Below are 26,651 nucleotides of genomic sequence, written 5' to 3'. Positions count from 1 at the left end.
TTCCCCTTTAATTTGGGACAGGAGCCAGAGAGCAGAGAAGCAAGAGTAGAGACTTAAAGAACAAAAATACTAAGAATTTGCTCAGAATCAGCAAACATGAGGAGGTTCCTGTGTGAGACCCAGACGGAGAGAAAACGGGAAGCAAGCTGATACCAAGGAGGGCCAAGAGCAGCCAAATCAATGTCCTGCTCCCTGTCCACACCCGCTAATGGCAAGCAGCATTGCAGCATTACGGACACTGTCAGAGACCAGCAACTTCTAGATCAGAAGTTGACAAAACCTGTTCACCAATAAGAGAGCAGGACGTTCTGATTGCTAGAGTTCTCTCTCCCCAGTCTACAAGGAGTTTAAACTTCTCAGCCAGCTTTAATGTTCTGATTCACTTCACTCCTAGTTCTCAGGCCGGTGCTGGGTTTATGAAGCATGCTGGTCTGCCCTTATATGGCTGAATCCTAGTCTTGGCATTTCCTGTTACTTCCTGTGTATTTCATGACAATTGAGAGTGTGTCAAAGCTAGCTAACTGTTTAAACTTTAATCCTTCAAAGGAGCGTGAGGGAACTAGGGCTTTTTTTTTTTTTTTTTTTTTTTTTTTTTTTGGAATACAGTATTGCTCTTCAGGACTATCAGAGAGGAGGTCATTCTTCCTCAGTCAAGTTTTCCTCCACGGGGCTTCCCATACAACTGCGTAGCCTCTTCTTTGTGCCACAATCCATGGAGCAGCCAGCCGACACAGGGATCGGGAACAGTCTACCCTCGAAACTGTTGGCGTTGTGGGCCACAGCGTTCCTGAAAGCAAAATAGCCAGAGCCTGTTAAGATTCTCCCGGACACATGTTACTATGGAACTTCCAGAGTAATGAGTGGGTTTGGGAAGAGAGCCTATGCTTAGAACATCCAAAGTCCCTGTCCTTAAATAAGGGAGTGTGTGTGTGTGTGTGTGTGTGTGAACACCCCAAAGACACAGGCTTAAGAATTATGCATAAACAAACACATACACTCTCAGAATATTGCAAGGAACAGAGAAGGATCATAAACTGGACATAAGATCTTAAAATGAACTTAGGAATATGGACGCAAACAGGGTATCTGCAGAAAAAAATATATAAGCATGTTTCACAGGCACCCAATAAAGGGAGAGAGGGAGAGAAAGAGGCACAGAGGCAGGGACAGAAGAACTTGGGCAAGAGACACCCTTTATCTCATCCCAAACACCAAGGAAGAGAAAACTGCATTGCATCCTGAAGGTAAAGACACACGGACCACACAAATCTCAGACGTCCCGAAACATCAGCAAGCCAAAGACAAACTCCAGGGCCAACAAGTCAACCGGGTCCGTTGGAGGCCTGAAGAGGACCCACGAGGGAAGAGACACGGAGGGGCGTCCAGGGGCACCAGAGACACCGGGGATCCGGTGCCCGGCTCTCTGATGCGGCTCCCCGAGTGGCTGCGGCCGGGGGCTCGGGCCCTGGACGACCGCGGCCTGCGGGTGCTGTCGGTCGGCCCTGGCCGCCGTGCCGAGCCCGCACTTCCCAGCTCGGCTCAGAGCTGCCCCTCCCCCGGGAAGGTGTGTCCCTGTTTCCTCACCTGAAACTTCCTTAGGAGAAGCCGGTCCCTCCCTCCCGTCCGGCGGCAGGGGCGGGCCGCGGGTGGGGCGCCGGGGCGGCCTGGCCTGGCTGGGGACCGCGGCGGGCGCCCGGACCTGGAGGGGACTCTCGGGCCGGTCCGGGGCAGCATGTGACTCCGACCAGGTGGGTGTCCTCCTCTCTTCTCAGCCCCGGGCTCCAGGTGGCCGTGGCGCCCGGCGGGAGTGAGGCAGGGGCGGGAAAGAAGCGAGAACTAGGCCTCCCCGGGGACCAGTCCCTGCCAGGTCCCGGGGCGCAGGCTCCGGAAATGGGGGGCTGGGCCAGGGGGCCGGGCTCCGAGTGAGGGGCTGAGTACCTGGTGGGGAAGGGGAAGGGAGCCGGAAGGAATGGCCTCTTGGAAAAGTTTGCTTCCCAGCCAGGTCTGCGTCTTGGGAATGGGCACCCTGCCCCGCGAGGTTCCCGGGCCAATAACCAGAACTTTTTTTTCCCCTACCCACAAAGTCGGGGGCCTGGGGAAAACTAACTCCTATGATAGGGAATTCTTGAGTTTCAATTTCTAGACTGTCCCTTGCCTGGAAGTGTTATTGTCTCCATGTTTTTTTGTTTTTTGTTTTTGTTTTTTTTGTTTTTTGTTTTTGGAACCAGGCCTGGGCCTTGCTTCGTTATCTTCACGGCATTTCCATGCATACGTATGTGTGATTCTGTGTACACACCTCCCTCCGCTGTTAACCAAGGCTCTGAAATCAGTAACCGGGATCCATGCTGTGGGTTCCCTCTCCCCTATTTACCTGTCTAGAGGGAGCTTCTTGTTGGCCTCAGTAAAACAAGGTTCTTAGAAAAGTGCTTTTTAGAGCAGCCAGCCAGATTGCGGGCGCAGGAGCCCGTTTTCAGAGCCCTAGCTGTGAACACCTTTTATAAAACTCTTTCGGCACAACTGGCCCGGGAGAGTTAATCCTGGGGCCTCAGTTTTCAAGTCTCCGTCCCCCCTCCCCCTAGATTCCTAGATCTTGGGTTCCCGGGACAGCCTTGTCTTCCTATCTGCCTAGCAGTGAACTCTGGCCAGCACTAGGTCAGACAGGAGATGGGGGTGGCGCACACCCAACAGAAAGAGGGTGAGAGGGTGGTTTTCCTTCCCGCTTCCTTCCTTCCTTGCTCCCCGACTGTGCTCCCAGTTTTACTTCAAAAGCACTAAGTCCCAGAGAAACAACCCCCCAGTGTGGCCTCTTCCCAGACTTCCTGCTTTATCTACACCTGGGGTATGGAAGCTCCAGGCTCTATCATCATTTGTTAACCAGTCCTCAGGCCTAAGACTGAAACCGTGAACATTGAAAGGACGTGGGGGAGGAGGAGGAGGAGCTGGGCAGGGGACCGAGGTGTAAATTCTGTGACTGTGGCCAAAGAGGAATGTAAGCACTGGGAGGAAGAAGTCAGAAGGAATGTAAAGGGATCCCTCTTTTCAAAAGAATACAGAAGTTCCAGATATAGCCACAGTTTTCATATATCAGGGCTCCCTAGAGGGTATGGCTGTCCATAATGTGATTTGTCTGAGGTTGTCTGTGGTCACGTTATGCACTTGTCTGTCTTTGGGATAGACAAGAAGACGTCATTTGTGGTGTCTGGAATAGTCACTTACTCTGGTGTAGACAGAAATGGGATCTCTCATGGGATGGGATGTTGAACAGTATGGTGTAGAAACAAATAGGCGATGGACAGCCTCCGTCGCAAACAGGACTCCCTACTTGTGATGGGTGTAGAATAAGCTGGTCACTTAGAGTGTCTGTAAAGTTCACAGGAACAATGTTACCCAGGATAAACAAGTCATACCTTACCTGAGTGGATGGCCCCATGGCCACAGGTGGGCCTGAGGACATAAGCATCCTCATTTAGAATGTTCTTATATAAGCCCATCTGCCCTCCTAGGCAACTGATGATGTTTAAGACATTAGAGAGGAAATAAAAGTTGTTTATTCTGTTCTTTACCAGGTTGGTTGGACAGGTCTTAGCAGTGGTGTCATACTACCCTTATTTTGGTGTCTTTGGAATATTGAGGGCAGTGATGTCAAACACTGAATCAAGGTACCTATCTGTGTGGTGATCGTTCGCGCTAAATGAAAATAAGAGGGTATCTTTGGATTGAAGTTGGGAGATTTGTTTTCCTACTATAAACAGAAGTATAGATGCCAATGTAAATGCAGAAGCAATTATCTTTGAAATCATTTTATACCTGGTGATTAGAAATGGACAAGAGCTAAGGTGGGGGAGAGGTGTGTCTGGCACATGCCGGGGAGGGGGGGACTGTGGAGGTCTGCTGCGTTCTATACTGTTAATGGGGTGACTTGGAGCTTTGTCTCCTAACAAGTACATACCTTGGGGTCCTGAAGATGCTAAATGTCTCTGGTCTGGATAGAAGCCAGTTTCCTGTGATGCTATGCCCTGTCTCTGCCTGTGTGCAGATAAATAGTGATTAGTCACCCAAGATGAGAAGGATATGAGAATGTTTCAACTTTTAACGGTACGAGTAGTTCGGGGGGGAAAAAATTTCCATTCTAATTCTAATGCCTTTATATGAGTAAGATCATGTTTTGCAGATTTCCTTTAGCTTTCTCCACATTCTAGGTGGGTCATGCCTGTTTGTGTAGGATTATTAAGATAGAATTAACTATAGAACTAAGGGCATGTGCTACCTTTGGGATGAGTGGTGTATAAACAGGTGACTCCATATTTATTTTCTTTCTTTTTTTTTTTTTTTTTTTTCTTCTGAAACAAGGCTTCTCTGTGTAATCCTGGCTGTTTGGGAACTTGCTCTGTAGACCAGGCTGGACTTGAACTCACAGTGATCAACCTGCTTCTGCCTCCAGAGTGCCGAGATTAAAGGCATGCGCCATCTGTGCCCTGAAACTACAGTGTTTCTGAAAAGATAAAGACAGAGTTAAGAGATTGCAAAGATATTCATTGTGTCCTTAGATCAGGACTGAAAATAGCCACATAGCACATAGTATGTATGGATGAAGTGTGGCTATGGCAAGAACTCATTTATAAACGCAGGAAGTCCTTTTTTCATGGTATGATGATGTCCGGAGATAGGGATCCAGACAATATTGATGCTGGTGGGAGAGATAACAGGGTTTGTCACTTTGGTTTCTGAGGCAGGTAGGAGCAAGTTTCAGAAGGTGTCAGTGAACAAATGTGCCATTTAACATGTGGCTGAGATAATAAGGTCAAATTACATATCACTTGTATATTTCATATTTAAGGGCTAGATAGAGCAACTCACACACTGCCAGTTAACTGGAAAAGGACATCAGAATCCTTCAGCCGAGGTGCATTTATGTTAATCATATCTACTTGCCCTATATAGATAATATCTGCATCTGTGAGGTGACCAGGAGCTTGTCACATACTCTATCTGCAAGGTGCCTAGGGACTTGTCTGTTTGTTTATGGCAGATTTTCTTGCATAGAGACTGCAAGGGTAGGTAAGTCACTATGGGGTGTGTGTGTGTGTGTGTGTGTGTGTGTGTGTGTGTGCGTGTGTGTGTGTGTGTGTGTGTGTGTGTGTATGTGTGTGTGTATGTGTGTGTGCGTGTGTGTATGTATGTGTGTGTGTGTATGTGTGTGTGCGTGTGTGTATGTATGTGTGTGTGTGTGTGTGTGTGTGTGTGTGTGTGTGTTCAGAGCCACTCCGCATGACAATGATAAAAGGCAGTTTCCTGGGTGAGTTCAAACCTGGAGTAGACAGGTGCACAGCTGGGTGCACTGAGGGACCCACAGGCCCACAGGGGCCTCTCTTATATTGTGGCTGGATGAGCAGGTTCTTGCAGTAGACAGGAGTCTTCATGTCCCAATCGTTTCTATCATTTGCTTAGGAAATAGAGTCTTAGAACTTGAGTTTTGCTGTCTGCAAACTGAGCAGGCTTGTGTTTCTAGGAAGGCCTCCATAGCTTACAACTTTCTGTTTCTTTCCCGCACATGTTCAGTCTCTCAGAGCAATAATACCTGCAATTTCTATGACTTTTAAAGATAAGTGAACTTTTTTGTATTGTGTTAGTTAATCTTCATTAGGACTGTGAAGGAAGCAATTTTTCTCATCTCTTATAGATGAGGAAAAGGATATTCAAATATATTAAATGATTTCTACAGTTGACTTAAAAACCAGCAAAGAGTCAAAAAGGCAGAAGTGAAAAATTGAAGCACACCCTTTTACCTGTCCATCTTTCCCAAGGACAATGAAACTTTAGGTGGAGGGGCCTACACAGTTAACATAGAAGAGGGTGTGCCCTCATGGAGACCCTGATGCAGCTCAAAATGCTAGACAACGTCAGTGTGTGATTGTGGAGAAGCAGAGAACGCTTCGGGACCAGATTCCAGCAGAGGAGCACCACATATGAAGGCCTATAGCTGAGAGAAAAGGGTTGAGACCTGAGATTAGAGGCAGGCACTGAAAAAGGAAGGCAAAGGTTACATTGTACAGCAGGGAAGAACTTTTCTGAATTGTTGGGATTAGTCTCAGGACTAGTCAGAAGATGCCAAAGACTTTCAACTACAAGTGGTATTTTGTGTAGAAAATGAACTGTAGGTGTGGAGGCTGAGGCCAGGCTGTGCTCCAGAATCAAAGATGTATGAGCATGATATGGAAACTCTTGGCCAAGAGGGAAACGAGATTTATTCTTTATGTTTAAAATGTTTATTGAGCACTTACTATGGGCCTACTGTTGTGCTAGATGTAGGTAATTGAACAAGACATGTCTCACACAGCTTGTCATTTATTGGTTGAAATTGAGGTTAAATCAGGTCACGAAACTATGTAATTGAATTGGTATATATTTCAATAAAAGAGAGAAGTGAAGTGAGTTACAATTTTTGTTTGTTTGTTTTGTTTTGTTTTTCGAGACAGGGTTTCTCTGTGTAGATTTGGTGCCTGTCCTGGATCTCGCTCTGTAGCCCAGGCTGGCCTCGAACTCACAGAGATTCTCCTGGCTCTGCCTCCAGAGTGCTGGGATTAAAGACATGTGCCACCGCCCGGCGAGTTAGTTTTTATTACATGAAATAGAAATGTAGTTTAACCCATTTGAGGAATTGGAAACCCACAACCTAAGGCACGACAGCATACTGGCCTATACACCAGGAAGGAAAAGTCCTTGTGAGGTGAGTCACCAGCACCAGCAAAGGTGATACAGGGGCCACTAGCAGAAGAGCACCTACTGAAACTGCGTGAAGCGGTGGGATGTGAGGCTAGGAAGGCAGCACACAGGCAGAACTGTTTTAGATAGTCAGAAGAAGAAGGGTGCCTGGGACAGCTTAGATACTGTTCGAGTGGTTAAAGCGGTATCCATGGTATACAGGCCTGGAGGAGACATGCAGGCTGCTTTCAAACCACAGTAAATTAAGGTGGCATCTCTCCATTGTCTGCTGCGTGTTTTGTAAAATAGGATATGGGGTGTTCTTTTGGAAGGGGGAAAGACAGAGTAGGAGACAGTGTTGGGAGAAGTGAAGGGAGTTAATGTGGTTAGAGAGGAAGACAGTCTCATAATGAAGGTGGCGCAACTTTATGAGCCATGTTGAAGAGAGCGAGTGGGGTTATCTTTCCGTTTTACAGCAGCTGTCTCTCTAGTTGAAAACAAAATTGTCCACTAGTTACAAAGCACTGCTAGACAATATAAAACTAGGAAGACGAGTAAAATTCAGACTTTGTGCCAAGGGCCCGTCTGTGGCACATTGGCTATAATAACTTGACCTACTTTAATCCTATGTCAGCAGCTCAGGAGGATGGCTCCACTCCTGACACTGCTTCTCTGGGCTGTTAGATGTAGGGTGTGTCAGCCATCATGTCTGGTGGTTATTCCAGGCTGAGTCACACTGAGAGTCCAGAGAGTGGACAGGGAGGAGTAGACAATGGCAGAATAGAATTTAGAGGGCAATGGCTACTGGCAGTTCCTGGAACTCTTTGACAATGGCCTTTCATACTAATTGAATTGTTGGTAATCAGACTTTCCCACAAGACAAAGATCCACCAGGAGCGTTGTCTTGGTCACTGCTGATTGTCCTACACTTAAAAGGATCACTAGGTAAATTGTGTGTGTGTATGTGCCTTGAAGGCTCTCCACCTTATCTTTTGAGACAAGTGTGGGAGCCCATTTCAGGTTCCTCATGGCTTTACCCAGCAGGTCTGCATAGAGAGGATGATTAGGACCATGGGCCTGAGTGCAGGTGTCTGAGATGGTCTACACTTGGCTGTATTGGGGGAGGAGGTCTTTTGCTCCACCCCTTGGCATCTCTATAAATACCCTGGGGCAGAGACAGTCAGGGTCCATTGGAATAGGTTACAGGCCTTCTCGAGGCTATCCTTTATTTTCTATCTGTTTATCTCCGCACTATAAATCCTTCTATCTAATATTTCCAGCTGCTCACACTCAAGAAAACTCTGGGGAGCTGTGGGGTTGGTGGGTAAATACCCCACAGACAAGCTCTCACTGACCTGGTACTCACTGATTGACTAGCTGGCTGACCAAGAAACTCGAGATCCATTGTCCCTGACCACCCCTACACATGTCAGGGTTATAGAAACACTTTACTACTCCTGGCTTTTTTATATGTATGCTAGGGTCCTTATGTGTGTATGGCAACTGAGCCATCTTCCCATTCCATCTAGGTAAATCTTTATTACACTTACCAAATGAACCATCTCCCGAGTCCTCTAAGTCCCTTGGGAACTACAGAGATGGCTTAACAGTTTACAACACTTGCTATTCTTTCAGAGAACCAGCGTTCAGTTCCTAGCACCCATATTAATGGCTCACGGTCACCTGTAACTCCAGTTCCAGGGGATCTGTTGCCCTCTCCTAGACTCTGTGGGCACTGTGTGTACATATAGATAATGTATAAATAAAAATAAAATTTAAAAAATCTTTCAAAGGAAAGTGTAGCTTAGTTTAATTAAAAATAAATACAGTTGAACGAGACACAGAAAGTCTAGTGCTCATTTGATTGAACACCTGTCTTGAAGAATGGCCCTGGATAGAAGTAAAGAAGTCTCCTTTTCATCTTCCTGATCTTTCCCTTTGGACACAGACACAGACAAGGGAGGCATTGGAAACCTTTGTTTTGTCTTCTTCTTTAGGATTCAGCCCTGATGGAGGCTGAGCAGCCTGAACATGGAGCATCTGCACCCATCCCTGCCATAGAGGAATCGAAAGCTTTCCCTAAAGCTATCATGAGGAGCAGTCAGACCCCTGCCCTGGAGCCTGAAGCTCAAGAAGGCCAGGCCCCATCCTACAAGTGGGCAGACGGACACACACTCCTGATGGGCCAGCCAAAGGACTTAGGGGACATGAGTGACCACACACCTGGTAGTATGGGAGTTTTCTTAAGGGAGACCAACCAGGAAATCCTTGTGGCTGCTTCCTTCGACACTCCAGACCCGCTGGAAGCAGTATCCCAGAGCCTTAAAGACAGACTGTCAAGAACAATAGCTGTCCCTGAGCTCTTGGCCTGTGCTGTTCAGGAGGAATGGCTAGACAAATCCAGCAAACTAGACAGCACAGTGGAGCTAGAACTGCAGCCAGAACTCATGTCTTTGACATTGGCAATTAGCAAAGCAAAAGAAGAGGAAGAAACCTATCCAGACCCTTCGAGCCATAGAGGATTTTGGCTTCCCTGCAAAAAGCGCCCCGGTGAGACAGACCATTCTGAGGGCCATGGAAGTGGACTGCTCAGGCAGTGGAAACAGCTGCAGATGGAGGCCACGCGAGAAGAGCAAGGTCAAGAAGGCCTCCTCCAACCTCAGGGGGCCCAGGGACTGGAGGGCCAGGAAGGACAGGAAGTTGAAATTCAGGAAGAAGGAACTCTGAGGGATGACATTTGTTCTGATGGGCTTCTGGGGGATCAGGAAGACCAGGAAGAGGAGGTTAGTGGTAGTGGGGAAGAACAGGAACAAGTCCAAAACCATAGAATGCTTGGAAGACAGAGGAACAGTAAGGGGCTCAGTGGGGAACTGGAGGCTCTGGATTACAGTGAGTCGGGTCAAGAGGACAGGGATAGGAGGGTTCAGGGTCAGAGAGATTCAGAAGAGGAGGGATGGGACAGGGAATTAGGAGAGGTAGAAGAGAGGAGGGCGGACTCTCAGTATGCAGAGAATCAAAGGTTAGTAGTGAAATCCGAGAATGTAAGTGGAAAGCGGGGAGATGATGATGATGATGAAACCCGAAAAGTGATGCCAGGAGAGGGCCAGGAGGGGGTTGAGGACCAGGAGGGGGTTGAGGACCAGGAGGGGGTTGAGGACCAGGAGGGGGTTGAGGACCAGGAGGGGGTTGAGGGCCAGGAGGGGGTTGAGGATCAGGAGGGGGTTGACGACCAGGAGGGGGTTGTAGACTCAGGTGAGGGGGAGCGAGGGAATGGGGAAAGGGGTGAACAGGCAGCCATGAAAGGGAGGAGAACAGACGAGAACAACAAGCATTGTCCTCCAGTGGATCTCATAGCTCCTGAGGCTCTCTGTTCAGGAGCATTGTTTGCAGACATCTCTTGCTCTGTGGCTGATATTCCTGGGGCTCAGAGGGAACCTATTCCCAAGGAACAGATCCCCCAAGCTCTGACTCCTGCACAGGGGCCTGTAGAATGGTCTCACCAGCCCATTTCTCCACCTGCCTCTTTTGCTACTGAAGAACCCCCTGATGATAGGACTCCCAACAGCCAGCAAGAAGGATTCGGGCTGAAGAAGGGGACAGTGTCCATCCAGGGGACTGAGGCTGTCTCTGCTAGTGCATCTATGACTCCTCCAAGGACACCGGATTCAGCTCCCTTTAGTCCCACTGCAGTCTCCCCCATCACTGCCACCCTGTCACCTGCTAGCCCTCCAGTTGTCCTTCCTCAGAAGGACACCCTAGCAGCCTCTCTCCTGACTGACACTCCACCTCATGGTGGGGCCCTTGAGGCTCCTCCAGTACCTGCAAAAACTCGCAAGGCCCAGTGTGCCACCCCTGACAAGGCCAAGGCTCATAGCCCTCTCACCAGCTACACTGGAGCCACCCAGCATCTAAGAAGTAACTCGTTCCCAGGCTTTCACAGGACAGAACAGACTCCAGACTCTGTGGCAAAGTCTTTTTCTTCCTCTCATTCAGAATTACCACAGAGGGCCCCCCAACCTGCCATCTATGGCTCTCTGATCCCACGAAGAGACAGAAGAAGTAGGGACGGCATCGTCTTCTCAGAATCCTCTGCTGCTTTCTTTGCTTTGAGACAGGACTCCGAAGGATTCCCTTCAAATCCAGAGAGGCCCGGCGAGCCTCATGGTAGTCCGCTGTGGGGCTCCCCACAGAACTCAGCCTTTGCCGTAGGTTCTCCTGGGAATGTTTCCTCTCTATGCACTGTCTCCATGGATAGGAGGAAACATGAAGCCTTGCCTCCTCCTCCCCCAGAAAAGAGACACAGCTACAGTTCCGTAGTGGAGAGAGACGGCCATCTTCATGTAGTAGCCCCCACACTGAAGCGATATAGTCATCCTCCTCCATTGGCCCTAAGTTCAGGGCTACCTGAATCCCCTAAAGGCTCGTTTCCGCTAGTTCCTGACTCTGTTGTGGCAAGGCAGCACCGCCCTCTACCAGCCACCCCAGAAGACTCCCACCAGACTCGGACCTCCATCTCCTCCAGGCTGAGATACAACAAACCATTACCCCCTACTCCCGATGTGCCCGATCTCTGCCATTCTCCCCACTCCTCCTCTAGTATACCAAAGACGTACAGGCCTCTACCCCCAGTCCCTCTCTCTGAACCACCCCCATTACCACCAAAATCCAGGGAGAGAAGCAGAAGTATCCAGGGGGGAGTTATTCATTCAGGGGGTCAAGCCAAACCAAGACCCACTGGCCAAGACTGGACAGTCTCCACACTCTCTGTTGGACGGACCTCTTGGCCCCCGGCCACAGGCAGATCCACAGAATCGCTGGTTCCCACCAATGGGAGTGTTAGTGAAGTGTCCCCTGGCCTGGCTTTCAGCAACATGATAAACCTTCTAAATCCCTCTTCCCCTACCACTCCCTGTATTCCGGAACTTCAGAGACCTACCAGTAAGGATGAGTGGGAGCACACCGAAGAGTCTGAGCCCCCTGTGAGAGGATCATTTAGAAGATCAGTCCCTCAGGAGGGATGTAATGACACACGGAGGTCAGCTTTAGGACCAAAAAAGCAGTCAGAAAAACCCATCCACCAGCAACTGGAGAAGGCATGCAGCTGGCCCCACAGGCAGGACCCAGTGAGAACAGAGAGTGGCAGTGAACAGGCTGGGGGCCAGGCCTCCAACAAGCACAAGGGCTGGAACCGGCAAGGCCTGAGGAGACCTTCTCTGTTGCCCGAGAGCTCTTCAGGTGAGTGGGGAGCAGAGAGTGCAGGGGGATTGGTGTTAGGCTTTTCTTCCATTCTCCAGGGTCTCTACTGCTCTCTCTGCAGCTTCCCTCCCCTGCACATTTACCATTAACTCAGAAACTCATGACCCCGTGATCTCATCAGAATGTTCTTCCTCCCTTTCTACCTTGCCATCTCTGGCTTCCTCTGAAGTCCAACTCGTCCTAAAGTTGCCAGAATCCCTCCATGGCTACACCTTCTTGCTCCCTGTCTTAAAGAACTTAAGGCACCATTTCCTTGTGTACTTCCCATCCTGTATGAAGGCAGGGGGCATAGCTGATATCAGTCTTCTCCTGAATGAGGGCCAGGGACACAGGGTGCTGAACTCCCAGAATTCCTCTGCCTTTGGTGTTGCCCTCTCTTACAGATTGTAGTAGAATGTCTTCCCTCTGCTCATCTGTGATTCCTGCTCATCCTTTCACGTTCTCTAAATGTCCCTGTTATGTCATCCATTTCCCTCTTCAGATTTAAGAAATCCAAGCATGGGAAGACCTCCTGGCTCTTCAGATTCTGTGGTTTTCCGGTGAGTTGCCCTGCCTCCTCACAAACTCAACTCTGTAGCAGGACTTCAGTGGATAAGGGTACTGGGACCCAGAATTCCTAGTGCCTCTATCTTCAGAAAGTAAGGAGAGGAAGAGAAAGGTATCGGGACTGCCGGGAAGGGCAGTGTCTGGATCATCCCCGTTCTGCCTACTGTGTCTGGGTCTGCTGTCCTCCTCAAGCATATGGCTAGAAACCAGTCTCCTTCCACATCTGGGGTTGTTGTTGGACTTGCCCCATTTTTGTAAGAATTTATGAGTTCTCCCTAAGTCCTCGGGATCTTCTCTGGACATTGAGGTAAGGGAAAGGGGTTGAATGGAAAGATTGATGATGAGGACCGATTGAAGCCACTGTTCCTTTGGTCCTGACACCCCAGCTTGTGTCCGTAGGACTAGAGATTTCTTTATCTAAAGTCACTTGAGGGTCTTCTGTCTCATGGTCAGCAAGCACCCCAAAGCCTCCCTACTCCACAGGGAGAAGAAACCGAAGGAGGGGACAGGAGGCTTTTCAAGACGTTGCTCCAAGCTCATCAACTCCTGTGAGTACCTTGAAACAGATTTCTGGGCTCGGGTATGCTTTCTGCCTAAAGTGGGACAGAGACTCGTGACTGCCAGCAATGGAGAGGTGGTGTCCAGAAGAAAGGGTTGCCAGAGGTCTGCCACAGATGGCAATTTCTGGCTGTGGGCTTCCACTCACTTCATTTTCTCAGGGTTTTCTTCTTCACCCATGAATCCTCACCCGCAGCCCAGCTACTTTATCAGGAGTACAGTGACGTTGTTCTGAACAAGGAGATTCAGAGCCAGCAGCGGCTGAACAGCCTAGCGGAGGCACCTGGACTCTCTTCCCCCCGGCATCGTCAAAAGGCACTGGTGTCTTCAGACTCCTACCTACAGCGCCTCTCCATGGCCTCCAGTGGCTCCCTCTGGCAGGAAATCCCTATGGTGCGCAACAGCACAGTGCTGCTCTCCATGACCCATGAAGATCAAAAACTGCAAGAGGTACTACCCAGGGCAGGGCAGGGGAGAGGAGGGGGAACAAAGTCACATTTACTGTTTTGTCTCCTCCTCACCTCTGCCACCAAGAGCAGGCTGTCCCCACCCCACAGTCCCCTGTATACACATGCTCACCACCATGCTGAAGAATGTGAACTGCCCTCAGAATTTGAGCACTCAGCCCACTTCCCACATTCATGCATGTGCTATATCTACTTCTACCTGTACTGGCTTGGGCTCCTACATACCTCTGAATTTGTTGGGAGGGGTGTGAAAGTAACTTCATCACTGATGCTTCATGACGAGCTATAATCTCTCTACCACTTCTACAAGTATTTCAGACAAGCCCCATGCTCAGTCTTTGTGTTGGCTCCTTTGAAGAGGACAACTTCTTGTCCTTTGGTTCTTTTATATCACTGGCCCTTCTTGGTCATCATGCCCAGTATCAGGACTGAGGGAGACAGTGCTTGTCTGGTTCTAAGCTGGGACCATTAGTAAGTTTTCCATAAGCAGTTAGTTTCTGCTTTCAGATCTGTCTGAAATAAAAGGTAGACCCTTTCTTCCCAGGGAGAAAGTAGGGCACAATGGGATAGAGTAATATCTGAGTAACTGGGTTCCACAATAAGTGATCTAGACATGAAGCCTTCATTACTGTATGTTGCTTGATTTGGCCCAATTACTTGCTCTCTCTAATATATTGTTTCCCATTTGTAAAACAGATACAAAGAGTTACTGGGGGAAATAGAGATAAATGGTTACTACAGAATCATCAGTCAGAAAATATGACTATTTGAATTGATGATACAAACCTGGCTTCATGTACTAGCCGGATAACCTTAGACAAGCTATATAATTTCACTGCAAGTTTCAAAACACATGCATTGAGAAAAATCACTAACCTCTTCTGTATTTATTTCTTCCCGTCAATTAATGGGAAGATGGGAAGATGGAATGAGCTCTAGCCCCTCCCTGAACCGTTAGGAAGCTAGGGAATCACAGAGTCTGGACTCCAGCCCTCATCCCTGTTGACTCTGTGAGTTGGGAGGCCTCTGCATCACTAGCTCATCTATACACATTCAGTTCATGAACACAGTTCCTTCACAGACTCCATTTCTTTTACCAATCATGTTCTCTGAAGTGTTTGTTCTCTGAAGTATGTGTGTGGTTGGGGCATCGAGGGGGGTGGGGTGGGGGTAGGATGGGGTGGGGGGGGGGTGGGGGGTGTTCATTATATCTATGTAAAAGGACAAAACAACAACAAATACCCTTAAGTTTCAGAAGCTTAAATGAGCCACCTTAAGCCATATGGTCTTTAAATGTTGAGAATAGATCTGCTGTGTCATGGTTCGGGGTTGTATAGAAGGTCCCTGTGTGGTTGACCATCTCAGTGATCAGCAATGAATGTCTGTCTCTTCATCCAAGTGGCCTTACTGAAGCTCCATGCTGAGAAGGGAAGGGAGTCCACTGGTCATGTCTGGGTCATTGCGCCCCCTGCTGGAGCCTCCACACACATTCTTACATGCTTGGTTTCCATTTTAAACTAAAACTTTTCTCACTTATCCTTCTTTCCGTTTCCATTTCTCCTCAGACCTTAAATTGAGCTTGTCACCTTCCTCCCTGAGTCTTTTCCTACTATGAGCACTGTGGCTTCATCAGCGATTCCATCACCAACCCACTACCCAACTGAAAAGCAAGGTGTTGGCTTTGGCTCCTCTCTGTACACCCCAGTTCTAGCAAATCAAGTCTTCCAGGTCTGCCTGCTTGAGGCTTAGAGCAGTCTATGCCTTTTCTACTTCTAACATGCTTAGGACTGGCAGGCCTTCGTCTCCCATCTAGACATGGTACCCTTTCCCAACATTGTTCCTACCTCTTCTAGTCTTTTCCACACTTGCTAAAGGATATTCTCATTTAAAAAAATAATCATCACTAAAATAAAAAGCTAGCCAGTTAATTCCCGTACTTAGAACATTTCCTTCACGTCTCTTTAAGCTCATATTGTACTGTATTAATTATGTAGCCCACCTTACATAGCCTACTTATCCTTCTGGCACCATTTCCTTTTTCTTTTCTGCTTGTTTGTGTAATAAAAGTTCTAGAAATGTTTGGCTTGTTTGTTTCTTCTCCAAAAATAAATTTCATTGTTTATTTAAAATATTAGCCACCTAGTTAAGAGGTATAACAGTCTATTTTGTTGGTAAAATTGATACTGTGATGTGGTAAATTAACATATCTGTGATATCACAGAGTTATTTGCATATGTGTACAAATATAGCTTTAAGTTTCTTGAGAACATAGAGGCTCACACATATTCTTCAGCCCCTAGGTTGAATCTTACATACTCAAATACTTTTCACATCCCTGCTAGACTAAGTTAAATTTTGTGACTGTGAGTGATGAAACAATGTATCTACTTCAGTGTTTGGCCCTAAAACATTGTTCAACAACTCCTATCTAGCTGAGAGTTCGTAAAAAAGAGTATTCATGAATCTTCCTCTTGTGTAACCCTCTAGGCCAAATTTGAGCTGATCGTGTCAGAGGCGTCTTACCTTCGCAGTCTAAACATAGCTGTGGATCATTTCCAACATTCAGCCCAACTCCGGGCCACCCTGTCTACCCAGGATCACCAGTGGCTCTTTTCCCGTCTACAGGATGTGCGAGATGTCAGCACCACGTGAGCCTTCTTCCAAACTCATCCTCTCAACCTCGCTGTTCTTAGCCATTGAATCTTCAGCTTCTTTTCTCCCTCAGAGACCTCTCTCTCTCTGTCTCTCTCTGTCTCTCTCTGTCTCTCTCTGTCTCTCTCTCTCTCTCTTTTGGAGGGGTTGAGACAGGGTTTCTCTGTGTAGTTTTGGTACCTGTCCTGGACCTCGCTCTGTAGACCAGGCTGGCCTCGAACTCACAAAGATCCACCTGCCAGTGCTTCCCCAGTGCTTGGATTAAAGGCATGTGCCACCACTGCCCCGCTCATAGACACCTTCTCTTTGTCAGTCTCTATGAAAGTAGGCCTGGGCTCCCTCCAAGGAAGCACAGTAGAAAGAACTAAGAAGAGGCAAGAGTGTGAGGATTCACATCTATTAATAGATGAGTGAGATGTGCTTCCTGGATTGAGGTTTTACATACATTCTGGGCGTGCACTGCAGTGGACACAAGGTATAAAAATCACTGAAAGGGGGCTGGAGAGATGGCTCACCAGTTAAGAGCACTGACTGCTCTTCCAGAGGTCCCGAGTTCAAATCCCAGAAACCACATGGTGGCTCTATAGTGGGATCTGATGCCCTCTTCTGGCATAAAGGTGTACATGCAGATAGAGCACTCATTATTAAATAAATAAATAAATCTTTTTAAAAAATAACTGAAAGATTGGCAAACCAGAATAGAATAAAAGAAGAAAAAGAAATAGAATATTATTTAAATTAAATCAGAAATAAACTAGTAACAACCTGGGGGATGTACTGCATAACAAGGGCATAGAGCTAAGAAGAGTCAGTAGAAGTAAGTGATTCATAGAAACAAAAGTTGCATGCTCAATATACAGGGCTGAAATGCTGAGCTGAGGCCACTGTGCCTCATGAAACTGTTTAAATACTGTGCAGGTTCCTTTCCGACCTAGAAGAAAACTTCGAGAACAACATCTTCTCCTTCCAAGTGTGTGATGTTGTCTTGAATCATGCCCCAGAGTTCCGCCGAGTCTACCTGCCTTATGTCACCAACCAGACCTATCAAGAACGCACCTTCCAAAGCCTAATGTGAGAATAATCCCTGTCCGTTCCCTTAGTGGACATTGCTGTGACCTTGACTTTGTCCCTAGCCCAGAGTGCTCTCCCCAGAGTACTTGTTCTTTTGCCTACTGTCAGCTGAAGTCTCAGCCCACTCTCCATATCAGATTGTCCCTGCAGTCATATCTGGACCCTGTACATAGGCTCTTACCGTTCTTCCCCAACCCCAGATCCTGCACTGGAATTCCATTGCCCAGGCCTTCACTGAGCCCCCTTTACTCCCCATCTCCCTCCTCACCCTGAGTCTTGCTACTCATAATAGGAATAGCAACAGCAGTTTCCGAGAGGTCTTAGAGAAGCTGGAGAGTGACCCCATCTGCCAACGCCTGTCTCTCAAGTCCTTTCTGATACTGCCCTTCCAGCGAATCACCCGTCTTAAGTTGCTACTCCAGGTATGGCAGATACTTCCAATTTCCTTGACTCAAAGACATCATCTTGGGAGGTTTGGAGGCAAAAGATCATCCATTCTTCTATGAAGTTTCCATATCATGTGGAGGATGTGAGCAGTTTCACAACTGCCCACAGTTTCTTTTTTTCTTTTCTTTTTTCTTTTTTTTTTTTTTTTTTTTTTTTTTTTTTTTTTTTTTTTTGGTTTTTCAAGACAGGGTTTCTCTGTGTAGCTTTGCGCCTTTCCTGGATCTCTGTAGCCCAGGCTGGCCTCGAACTCACAAAGATCCACCTGCCTCTGCCTCCCGAGTGCTGGGATTAAAGGCGTGCGCCACCACCGCCCGGCCCCACAGTTTCTTTCTCAGAAATCTTTGCTTTTGGAACTGTGCCCCTGACTTCTGCATCAGATATCCCCCTGTTATCTCTTCCTAATTATCCATTCTTCCTCCCATCTGGCTCTTGTCCACCATTTGTTCTACAGAACATTCTGAAGAGATCCCAGCCTGACTCCTCAGAAGAGGCAGAAGCCACAAAGGCACACCATGCCCTGGAGAAGGTAGGCAGCCATCACATCCAATAACCTGTAATACTCCTTCCCCTGGTACTCAGAACTGGAGAAAGTACGGGATATGGGATGCTATTAAGAGGAGAGCTAAACTAAACTTGTTTCTTCACATTCTATGTCTAGCAACTATATCACAGTCCCAATACCACAGTCCTTCAGTGTGTTCTCTCAGATCATGTAAAGTAGTTCAGCAATCTAAAACATGAATTTGATGCTGTTCATTCAGCTCCAGCCTGGTTGAAAAGACCAAGGTTTGCAGGCATCTTCTCAGATTGCTTGACTGGGACTTACAGCTCAAGACTCTAACACAGTGATCTTGCCCTTCCTTTACCCTGCTCCGTTCTCAGCTGATCCGAGACTGCAACAACAATGTGCAGAGGATGCGGCGGACAGAGGAGCTCATCTACCTGAGCCAGAAGATTGAGTTCGAGTGCAAAGTGAGCTGTCCCTGGCACACCTTCCTGCCTCTGAATCTCTTTAGCATGTCCAACAGACCTTCCTCTGACAGTTATCTTACTTACATCATCTCCAGTATCCAGTGGTTCTACCTGCCCTTCTCTCCATTTCTGGAATATGCAAATGATCGTTCAGTTTACAAGACACATTAATAGGTGGAGGCATAGAACTGTGTGTGGATTTTATTAGCTTTGCTGTAAAAGTAGAGGTTGTAAGTCTATTGCTATATCTGTAAATGTGCATAAGGAAACTGCCAGGATAATGAGAAAGGGGGAGAGGCAGTAGTTATTGGAGGTGGAGGAGGAGCAGTCAATAAACGGACAGAAGGAATTTCCCAGAATAAGACTATATAAGAATTTAGGGGTAATGAATGCTTGACTCACTTATTTTATCAGATCACCTTTAATCTAACCAAAGCAACATGCCAAAACCCTCAAAATCTCTTGTCCAAACAAATAGAAAATTGATCTTCAACACTGAAATTCCAGTGCATTGCAGATACCATCTTTATCTCCCTAGAAGAGAAGGGAGGTCCTTCTCTAAGTTCTGTCAGAGCTCTTTATCCAGGCCCCAGTTCCCAGCAGACCCCACCTTGATCTCCTTATCCTCGGCTCCATGCCAGATTCTGACTGCCTGTCTTGGCTCTAATCATCATCAAGGAAAGAGCACATAACGTAACTGATCTTTGACTTTTAGGATGAGGTGTTTTGCCCTCCTGTTCATTAACATGTGCTACATGGGCTCACAGACTTCTCCCGCATCATCACTTGTTAGATCAGAATCACCTTTCTTTGAGCATGTAAACACAGGATCCACACACCAAGTGGATAGACGGTTCCAAGAGACAACAGAATCTGAATGGATTGATTAAGAGCAAGAGGGAGGATCTGGAATTGGTGATCAGTCGGTTGGGCAGGACTGAGAAGAAGCTCACAACCTGTCTTTTCTCTCTTCCTGATCTATAGATTTTCCCGCTTATTTCCCAATCTCGATGGCTGGTCAAGAGTGGGGAGCTGACGGCCCTAGAGTTCAGTGCGTCCCCAGGGCTGAGGAGGAAGCTGACCACTCGTCCTGTCCATCTGCATCTCTTCAATGACTGTCTGTTGCTGTCCCGACCCCGAGAGTCAGTGCCTGGGATAGGAGGCCAGGGCATAGGGCATATGAAAGAAGGGGATAAGTCTAGAGGACACCAGATGACCTGCTGCCAACGAATCCCTTCTCAGACAACTCACAGTCTGAGTCATGAGTCATAGCTTAGAGAACAGAAGTAGGGGGTTAATATTACCAAATTACATCATGAAATCACAGAACCGGACCTGTCCCCATGTTACAGACATGAGTAAACCACCGTAAAGAAACACAGTCTTTTTAAATAAGTTTATCTCTGGCTTTGTTGGGTTGTGCCTAGCATATTCGCCAATGTATCCACGTGGCTAATTTCAGAGCTTAAACTCTGGTCTTTAGGACCTTAGAAAGTTAACATTGGTTCTTACCTCTTCGACTTCTTAAAGTAGTGAATAGCATTATTGCAGTAAATGGTTGGTTGAGACACTGGGATTATCTGTCGTGTTGAGAGCAAGTTGAAGCCCTTGTATGGGTTTTATATGAATATAGTCTGTAGAAGCTAAGAGCAGAGAATTTGAATCTAAGACTATGAGGGTGAGGGTGGATGAAGTACAAAAACTGTAGAATCAGACTTAGAAGACTTCTTTCTGTCCTGCAGAGGCAGCCGGTTCCTGGTGTTTGATCACGCTCCATTCTCCTCCATTCGAGGGGAAAAGTGTGAAATGAAGCTGCATGGCCCTCACAAGAACCTCTTCCGTCTGTTCCTGATGCACAACACACAGGGCACCCAAGCAGAGTTCCTCTTCCGCACTGAGACTCAGTGAGATGGGGCTGGGCACAGGAGTTGGGGATAGATGTCCCAGACCATGGCCTCACCACTTCTGCAGTGGGGATCATTCATAGAGAAACCCAAAGTCCTAGAGCTAAGCAGTAACTTGAAGGAGATTCAGTGTGGGCTGAACATGTGAAGTTGCCACCTTCTTAACATCTGCTTTCCAGTGTACTCAAAAATCACAAGTTCTATGAGACATCATGAGGGAGATGAGCTGGCATGAAATAAGCAGAGAATTGGATTGCTGTATCTGTGAGAGATCCAGCTCATCCATGCAACCCAGAGCCAAGGCTATAGGGCACTTACGTGAATAAAAAACACCTTGTATGCTTTCTGCTTTTCCTTAATCTACTAGCTTCATCCTCCATTGAGCAGAAATCTATAGTGTTAAGAAATAGGGGTTGTAATCTTTCCAATGATAATAACAAATGAATACAATCACATATACATATACATACTGTTTTGAGCGTTGAAATGATAACTGTAGAATCTGGTACATAATATACAAACTAAAGAACACCCAATGCTTTCCTGGTGCTATATGTGACACAGAAAAAGCCTCTCTGTAAAATTATTAAACACTTCTGTGGTTTAAGACCCCACATGATGTGAATGCTTTTCAGCGTGGTTCCTTGGAAGACATTTCTAGTGAGGTCAGTGGTTCCTATGTCTATCCATGGAACAGAAAAGATAGTACATGGGTTTGTATTCAGGATTTTACCTTAGATAAATAATCCTATGTAGCTTTTGTGTTCTTTTTTAGGGCTTTGGGCAGCATCTTTTTGGAAAAGTGAAAGTGTCATTCTCAATAACCTAGGAGCATTTGGAAACAGGATAAGAGAATAGAAAAACATTCAGATGATCAAGAATTAGGCTGAGATCACATTATAGACAACAACAACAATGAAATGGATATAGCTCTTCGGCTTACTTGTTATTAAACAGTAATTTCCATCTTAGATATTTAATTGAAGGGAGTTAAGTGAGGAGCAAGAGTCATGCAGAGTAGTCATATCTAAACAGATGAGTGTTTTGCTTGGTATGATTTCTAGACTGAAAATTGTTGATGTGTATGATTGACAGTTCACCTTATGACTCTTTGTGGAAGATATGCCTGAAGAGAGAGAGGAAGGATAAACAAGATACACTAACATATATTATAAGGTCATTCCAGGTTTCCAGCCAGGCAGAATCTCATTGGCTTTAGGAGTCACTGAATTAGACAAGTCCTTCTGGTAGCCACTTGCCTTCGCCACTACTGGCCCTCAGCCTATGTCCCCAGACTGTAACCGAAGCTATGACTTGCTTTTGTTTTGTTTTTTCAGAAGTGAAAAGCTTCGCTGGATCTCAGCCTTGGCCATGCCCAGAGAGGAGTTGGACCTGCTTGAGTGCTATGGTGAGCAAGGATGTAACGAAAATGGCAGTGTGTGTCTGTGGTCTCCTTTAGATGAAGGGTTGAGTGTACTGGCTGGTAACTCTAAAAGTCCCCTGTTTATTGCTTTTTCGTAGAATTTCATGGTGGATTGCTGGTGGTAGAAACTTAAACACTTGTGATACATCAGCTTAAAAACTGTCGTTTGTCATATTAGTACTGTTCCTCATACATTCACTGCCTTAGGCAAATGTTTGTTCTTTATAAAATATATATTCCTTTAAGTTTTATCCACTATGATTTTGACTTAGTTTTACGAACTGAAGATGTAAGAGGGAAACCAGGGGAGATAGTGTAGCTTCATTGGGGAGGAGAAGAAAAGACCAACACTGATTTGGTCTGGCCACACCCAGATAGCTGAGATTGCTTACCCAGAGCACACAGGGGTAGCCAGAGCCCAGAACATGGCAAAGGACTTTTGTGGGTAAAAAGAACAAACGAGTGTAATGAACCTTGGAAAAGGACCTAGGAGAACCCAGCTGAACTCAGTGCTGCTTGCTTGCCGTAAGTCCATTGGTTAGCTTCATTTACAGTAGTTAGAGAGGGTGCAGGGACCACTTCACTTTACTGCATTTCCTGTGGGTGGAAGATGATGCCAAGCTTTAGACAAAACAGTACACTTTTATTCTATTTATTTTCTGCAAATCAGAAGAGTGTAGCAAAGTATAAAGACAAACCCATCGAAGACAGATTGCTTCTAGGACAGACGTTCTCTGAACTCTGTTATCTTGAACTTAATTCTAATCTATCAAAATGCTGCCTGGCTCATAAGAAAGCATCTAGAATTTCCTTATGAATCACTTTGATCAATGATCATCTTGATCACTGAGCAATGGTAGCACACGCCTTTAATCCCAGCACTCAGGAAGCAGAGGCAGGTAGATCTCTGTTGAGTTCAAGGAGAGCCAGGGCTACACCGAAAAACCCTGTCTCAAAAACAAACAAACAAACAAATGATCATCTTGATCAATTCCAGATGAGGAAACTAAGGCCAGAAGGAATCAAGGGCACATAAGTCACCCAGAAAGTCTAATGCTAGAAGTCTGTTTTTAAGGGAGAGGGGTCCTTTACTGGTATACTGAAGAAAATGATGGAAGATTCAATTTTGAATCTTGTTGGAAAAGCTGACAGCTAAGTTCTGAGTTCTGTGCTGAAGATCCTAGTGACCATTTGACTGGAAATTTGTGATTGTGACAATGCAATGTCACAGATCAAGAGCCAAAATTAACTTGTGCCATTTTTTATTACAATAATAGCCTTTATTACCAACCACTATATCTGACCTGACATCCTTGTAGTTGGAGACCTTCTTGAGGTCATGATGAGGAAATGTGGTCACAAGGTACTTTCCTGTCATCTTCCCCAGAAGTAGAATTTTTAAAAATTAGATCCCATACTCATTTCTATTTCTTTATTGGCTTGTTTGATCCCTGGTAGATGATGAAGATGTTTCTAATCACCTCTTTTGTTTTTGTTGGGTTTTTTGTTGTTGTTGTTTTTGTGTTTTATAGATAGATTTTCTCTCTGTAGCCCTGGCTGACCTAGATATGCTCTGTAGACCAGGCTGTACTCAAACTCACAGAGATCCACCTGCCTCTGCCTTCTTGAGTGCTGGGATTAAAGGTGAGGGTCAATGGTGGCTTTTGTCCCTAATCCCACGCTCATCTCTACCTCAAGGCCTTCCACACTTCCCTCACAGTTCCTCGTGTGTGTGTGTGTGTGTGTGTGTGTGTGTGTGTGTGCCCTAGTCACCGCTCCTCACTTTCCTTCACTCTTCTCTTCCAAAGATTCCCCACAGGTTCAGTGTCTCCGTGCCTACAAGCCCCGAGAGAATGATGAGTTGGCACTAGAGAAGGCGGATGTGGTGATGGTGACTCAGCAGAGCAGCGATGGTAAGAGGGGAGCCCAAGAGCAGGAGGTTGGCCAGCAAAGGCAGCAGGAGGTGCACTAGCTTTCCAAGGCTGCCACAGCAAAGCACTGAACACAGCTGATAATAACAGTAACTTATTCTCTCACGGTTCTGGCGGTGAGAAGTCCCACATCAAGGTATCAGCAGGCTCCTCTGAAGCTTCTAGGAGCAGTCCTTCTTTACCTTGTCTGAGTCTGACAGCTCCAGAATGGCTTGTGGCTGCATAACTCCAGTCTCTGCACATGTATCCTTGTGGGCTCTTCTCTCTCTGCATATAGACTACCCTTTCTATATGGAGACTGATTCCGATTGGTTGACAGACTCCAGGGTGGCCTGGGTATAACTTTATTCATTGTATTTGCATCAGTTTCATTCCCAAGTAAGAGCAAATTTTGAGGTACCAAAAACTTTGATGGACAAAATTCAACTAATATCAGTGAAGAAGGTTCCAGAATGTTTGGCTGTAGAAAACAGCAGACCTAGGGCAACCATCTCCATACCCTGCAAGGCTGGGTTTTTCATGATGGAGGATTCTAGTTCATTCAGCCTTAGGATGTAAGTTAATTTTCAGCCAGGAAGTCCAACAAGTTAGTGTGGGTCCTTAACAGCTAATTCTTCTTTCCTCTTCCTGTGGACTGCAGGCTGGCTGGAGGGTGTGAGGCTCTCAGATGGGGAGCAAGGCTGGTTCCCCATCCAACAGGTAGAGTTTATTTCAAATTCAGAAGTCCGTGCACAGAACCTCAAGGAAGCCCATCGAGTCAAGACTGCCAAACTGCAGCTGGTACAACAGCAAGTCTAACTGTTCTTGGGAAAGAGTCTTCTGAGATCATGAACAAGCATTCCTAGAAATGGCTGGCCCCAGGAACCTGCTACAGAGGCTGTCTGTGGATCAGGAACTCGGCCTTCTGAAAGCCCAAGGACTGACTCAGTCCCTTGCTCCAGTACTTCTTTCATTTTGTGCTTGGTAGGGAATATTGAGTGACTTCACACTGGATTCTGGGATCCTTTTTTTGTAGGAAAAGGGACTGTGGGGCCTGAGCCTAAGCGGTGTACTTCCCACTACCAGATGGTGCTTGTACATCATCTGCTGCTACAGTGCAGATTCAGAGCTGGCCAGATGTGAGGTTGTGGACAAATGTTACCAGATGGACCTCAGCCCACTGGAGAGTGGAGTTGAATGGGGATTAGAACATCAGGTGGGGAGGTGGACCTACTGACCTCTAGGGTGTCTTCGGATCTAGAGATTCTCCTCAGTGCATGTGCCCCTGAGGTCTTTGTTTCTTGGTGGCAATGTGAGGGTGGCATTCTCTCACTCTAATAAACTTGGCACTTCTCTGAGTGTTTTTTTCTCAGACCACTCCTCACTCACTGAACAAGATTCACAATGCAGAATCTTTTAAGAACTCCAGCCTATGTGATGTGTCATTGAAGAGTAAACCGGCACATAGACAATATCAGCTACTTACTTCTTCAACAAAGCCCTAGGAGCTTGAGCAGAGGCTCTGCTTGTTGTGGGTTCAGAGCTTGTAGAAGGTATAGAAGGTATTAAAAGGCACTGGTGGGTAATGAGAGCCTGTTCAAATAGTTTACCATACCCGTAGGCACAAATAAGCTAATTTCGGTGGATTTGGCTCTTCAGACCATTCATGACTTTCTGTTATGACTTGACTCGCTACAAAGTTGTCAGCCTAGGTATTCTGACTTGTGAAAGTCAGTGGAAAGAGTCCCAGAATCCAGGTACCATACTGCCATGAGCCAATCGGCCCAAATCCTTAAACATAAACTGCAGCACCCAATCAACACACTGTAAAGTCCTGTCCAGATGGATCATTCTCTGTCTCCTTTAACATGGCCTTTTCAGTTGAAGAATGTCACCATAATTATTTGTCTTGTTTAGCATCCTCTTGTGACAATACATGGCATCCTTTTTGCCATCTTTTAAGGAGGATCACTATAGTTCTTAGCCATTCAATTGTTTATAAATTCTTACGACTTAAGTGCAGAGTTGCATTGCAGCTCTGCACAAAAGTAAGAATGAAATAAAATTTGGTAGTGATGATATAATAGTATTAACTTTTGACAGCACATTGTCTTTATAATCATTCTAAAATATAAGCTTGTTTACCTCTTTAAAATAGACTAATGTTTTATTTGAGGCAGAATGAGCAATAAATCTAAACTAGGGATAGTCTTAGGGAAGCTAAGTTGAGAGATTCACAATCTCATAGTCTGGTCAATAAAAATGACTTTAACGTGATATATTTTCCGTGTATATGTAATTTAATGACAGATTCTTATTAATGGCTGTGGTAATTGCACTCCAAACTGTTTGTATAAGTAGCATTTGAATACTGGCCATACAACATAAAGAGAGTTATATACAATCTTGCAATTTCTAGGCAAGTTCTCTAATTCTTCAGAGGTAAAGAAATCCACCATTTCTTCATGGTGGATATACAGGCAGGTGTCCGTGTTGTCTGACTTATTTATTGCTTGAAGTTATTGTGGGCTTAAGATGTGTAAGTTCTTTTAGTTTGGGTTGGGTTGGGTTGGGTTTTTTGATTTTTCAAGACAGGGTTTCTCTATGTAGCCCTGGCTGTCTTAGAACTGACTCTGTAGATCAGGCTGGCCACAAACTCACAGAAACCCGCCTGCCTCTGCCTCCCAAGGGCTGGGATTAAAGGCGTGTGCCACCACCACCCAGTTGCCTGTTTTAAGTTCTT

The 26,651-nt window shown here is 46.3% G+C and overlaps 1 protein-coding gene across 1 annotated transcript; it reads left to right on the top strand.

The window, feature by feature from the left end:
- The first annotated feature begins 1,506 nt into the window (after nt 1-1,506).
- On the top strand, nt 1,507-25,343 carry Arhgef5 (Rho guanine nucleotide exchange factor 5). The gene is made up of 16 exons (XM_036182264.1): nt 1,507-1,748; nt 8,700-9,815; nt 9,921-11,937; nt 12,440-12,497; nt 12,988-13,052; nt 13,259-13,512; nt 16,017-16,177; nt 17,100-17,252; nt 17,545-17,674; nt 18,151-18,225; nt 18,582-18,671; nt 19,656-19,813; nt 20,414-20,575; nt 21,913-21,983; nt 23,807-23,911; nt 24,570-25,343. The coding sequence occupies exons 2-16, from the start codon at nt 8,712-8,714 to the stop codon at nt 24,725-24,727; spliced, it is 4,761 nt and encodes a 1,586-aa protein (XP_036038157.1). The 5' UTR covers nt 1,507-1,748; nt 8,700-8,711; the 3' UTR covers nt 24,728-25,343.
- The last annotated feature ends 1,308 nt before the right edge of the window (nt 25,344-26,651 follow it).

Source organism: Onychomys torridus, chromosome 3 (assembly GCF_903995425.1).
Source record: "Onychomys torridus chromosome 3, mOncTor1.1, whole genome shotgun sequence".
In the NCBI taxonomy this organism is placed as follows: Eukaryota; Metazoa; Chordata; class Mammalia; order Rodentia; family Cricetidae; genus Onychomys; species Onychomys torridus.
Note: the sequence above shows the minus strand (reverse complement) of the source record. Positions and strands in the feature narration are given on the sequence as shown.

Bases quoted from the DNA above. Each gene is read 5' to 3' on its own strand.
- Arhgef5 (XM_036182264.1), top strand. From the start codon at position 8,712: ATGGAGGCTGAGCAGCCTGAACATGGAGCATCTGCACCCATCCCTGCC. The intron at 16,178-17,099 runs GTGAGCCTTCTT...AATACTGTGCAG, and splicing joins GTGCGAGATGTCAGCACCAC to GTTCCTTTCCGACCTAGAAG. The intron at 23,912-24,569 runs GTAAGAGGGGAG...TGTGGACTGCAG, and splicing joins GACTCAGCAGAGCAGCGATG to GCTGGCTGGAGGGTGTGAGG.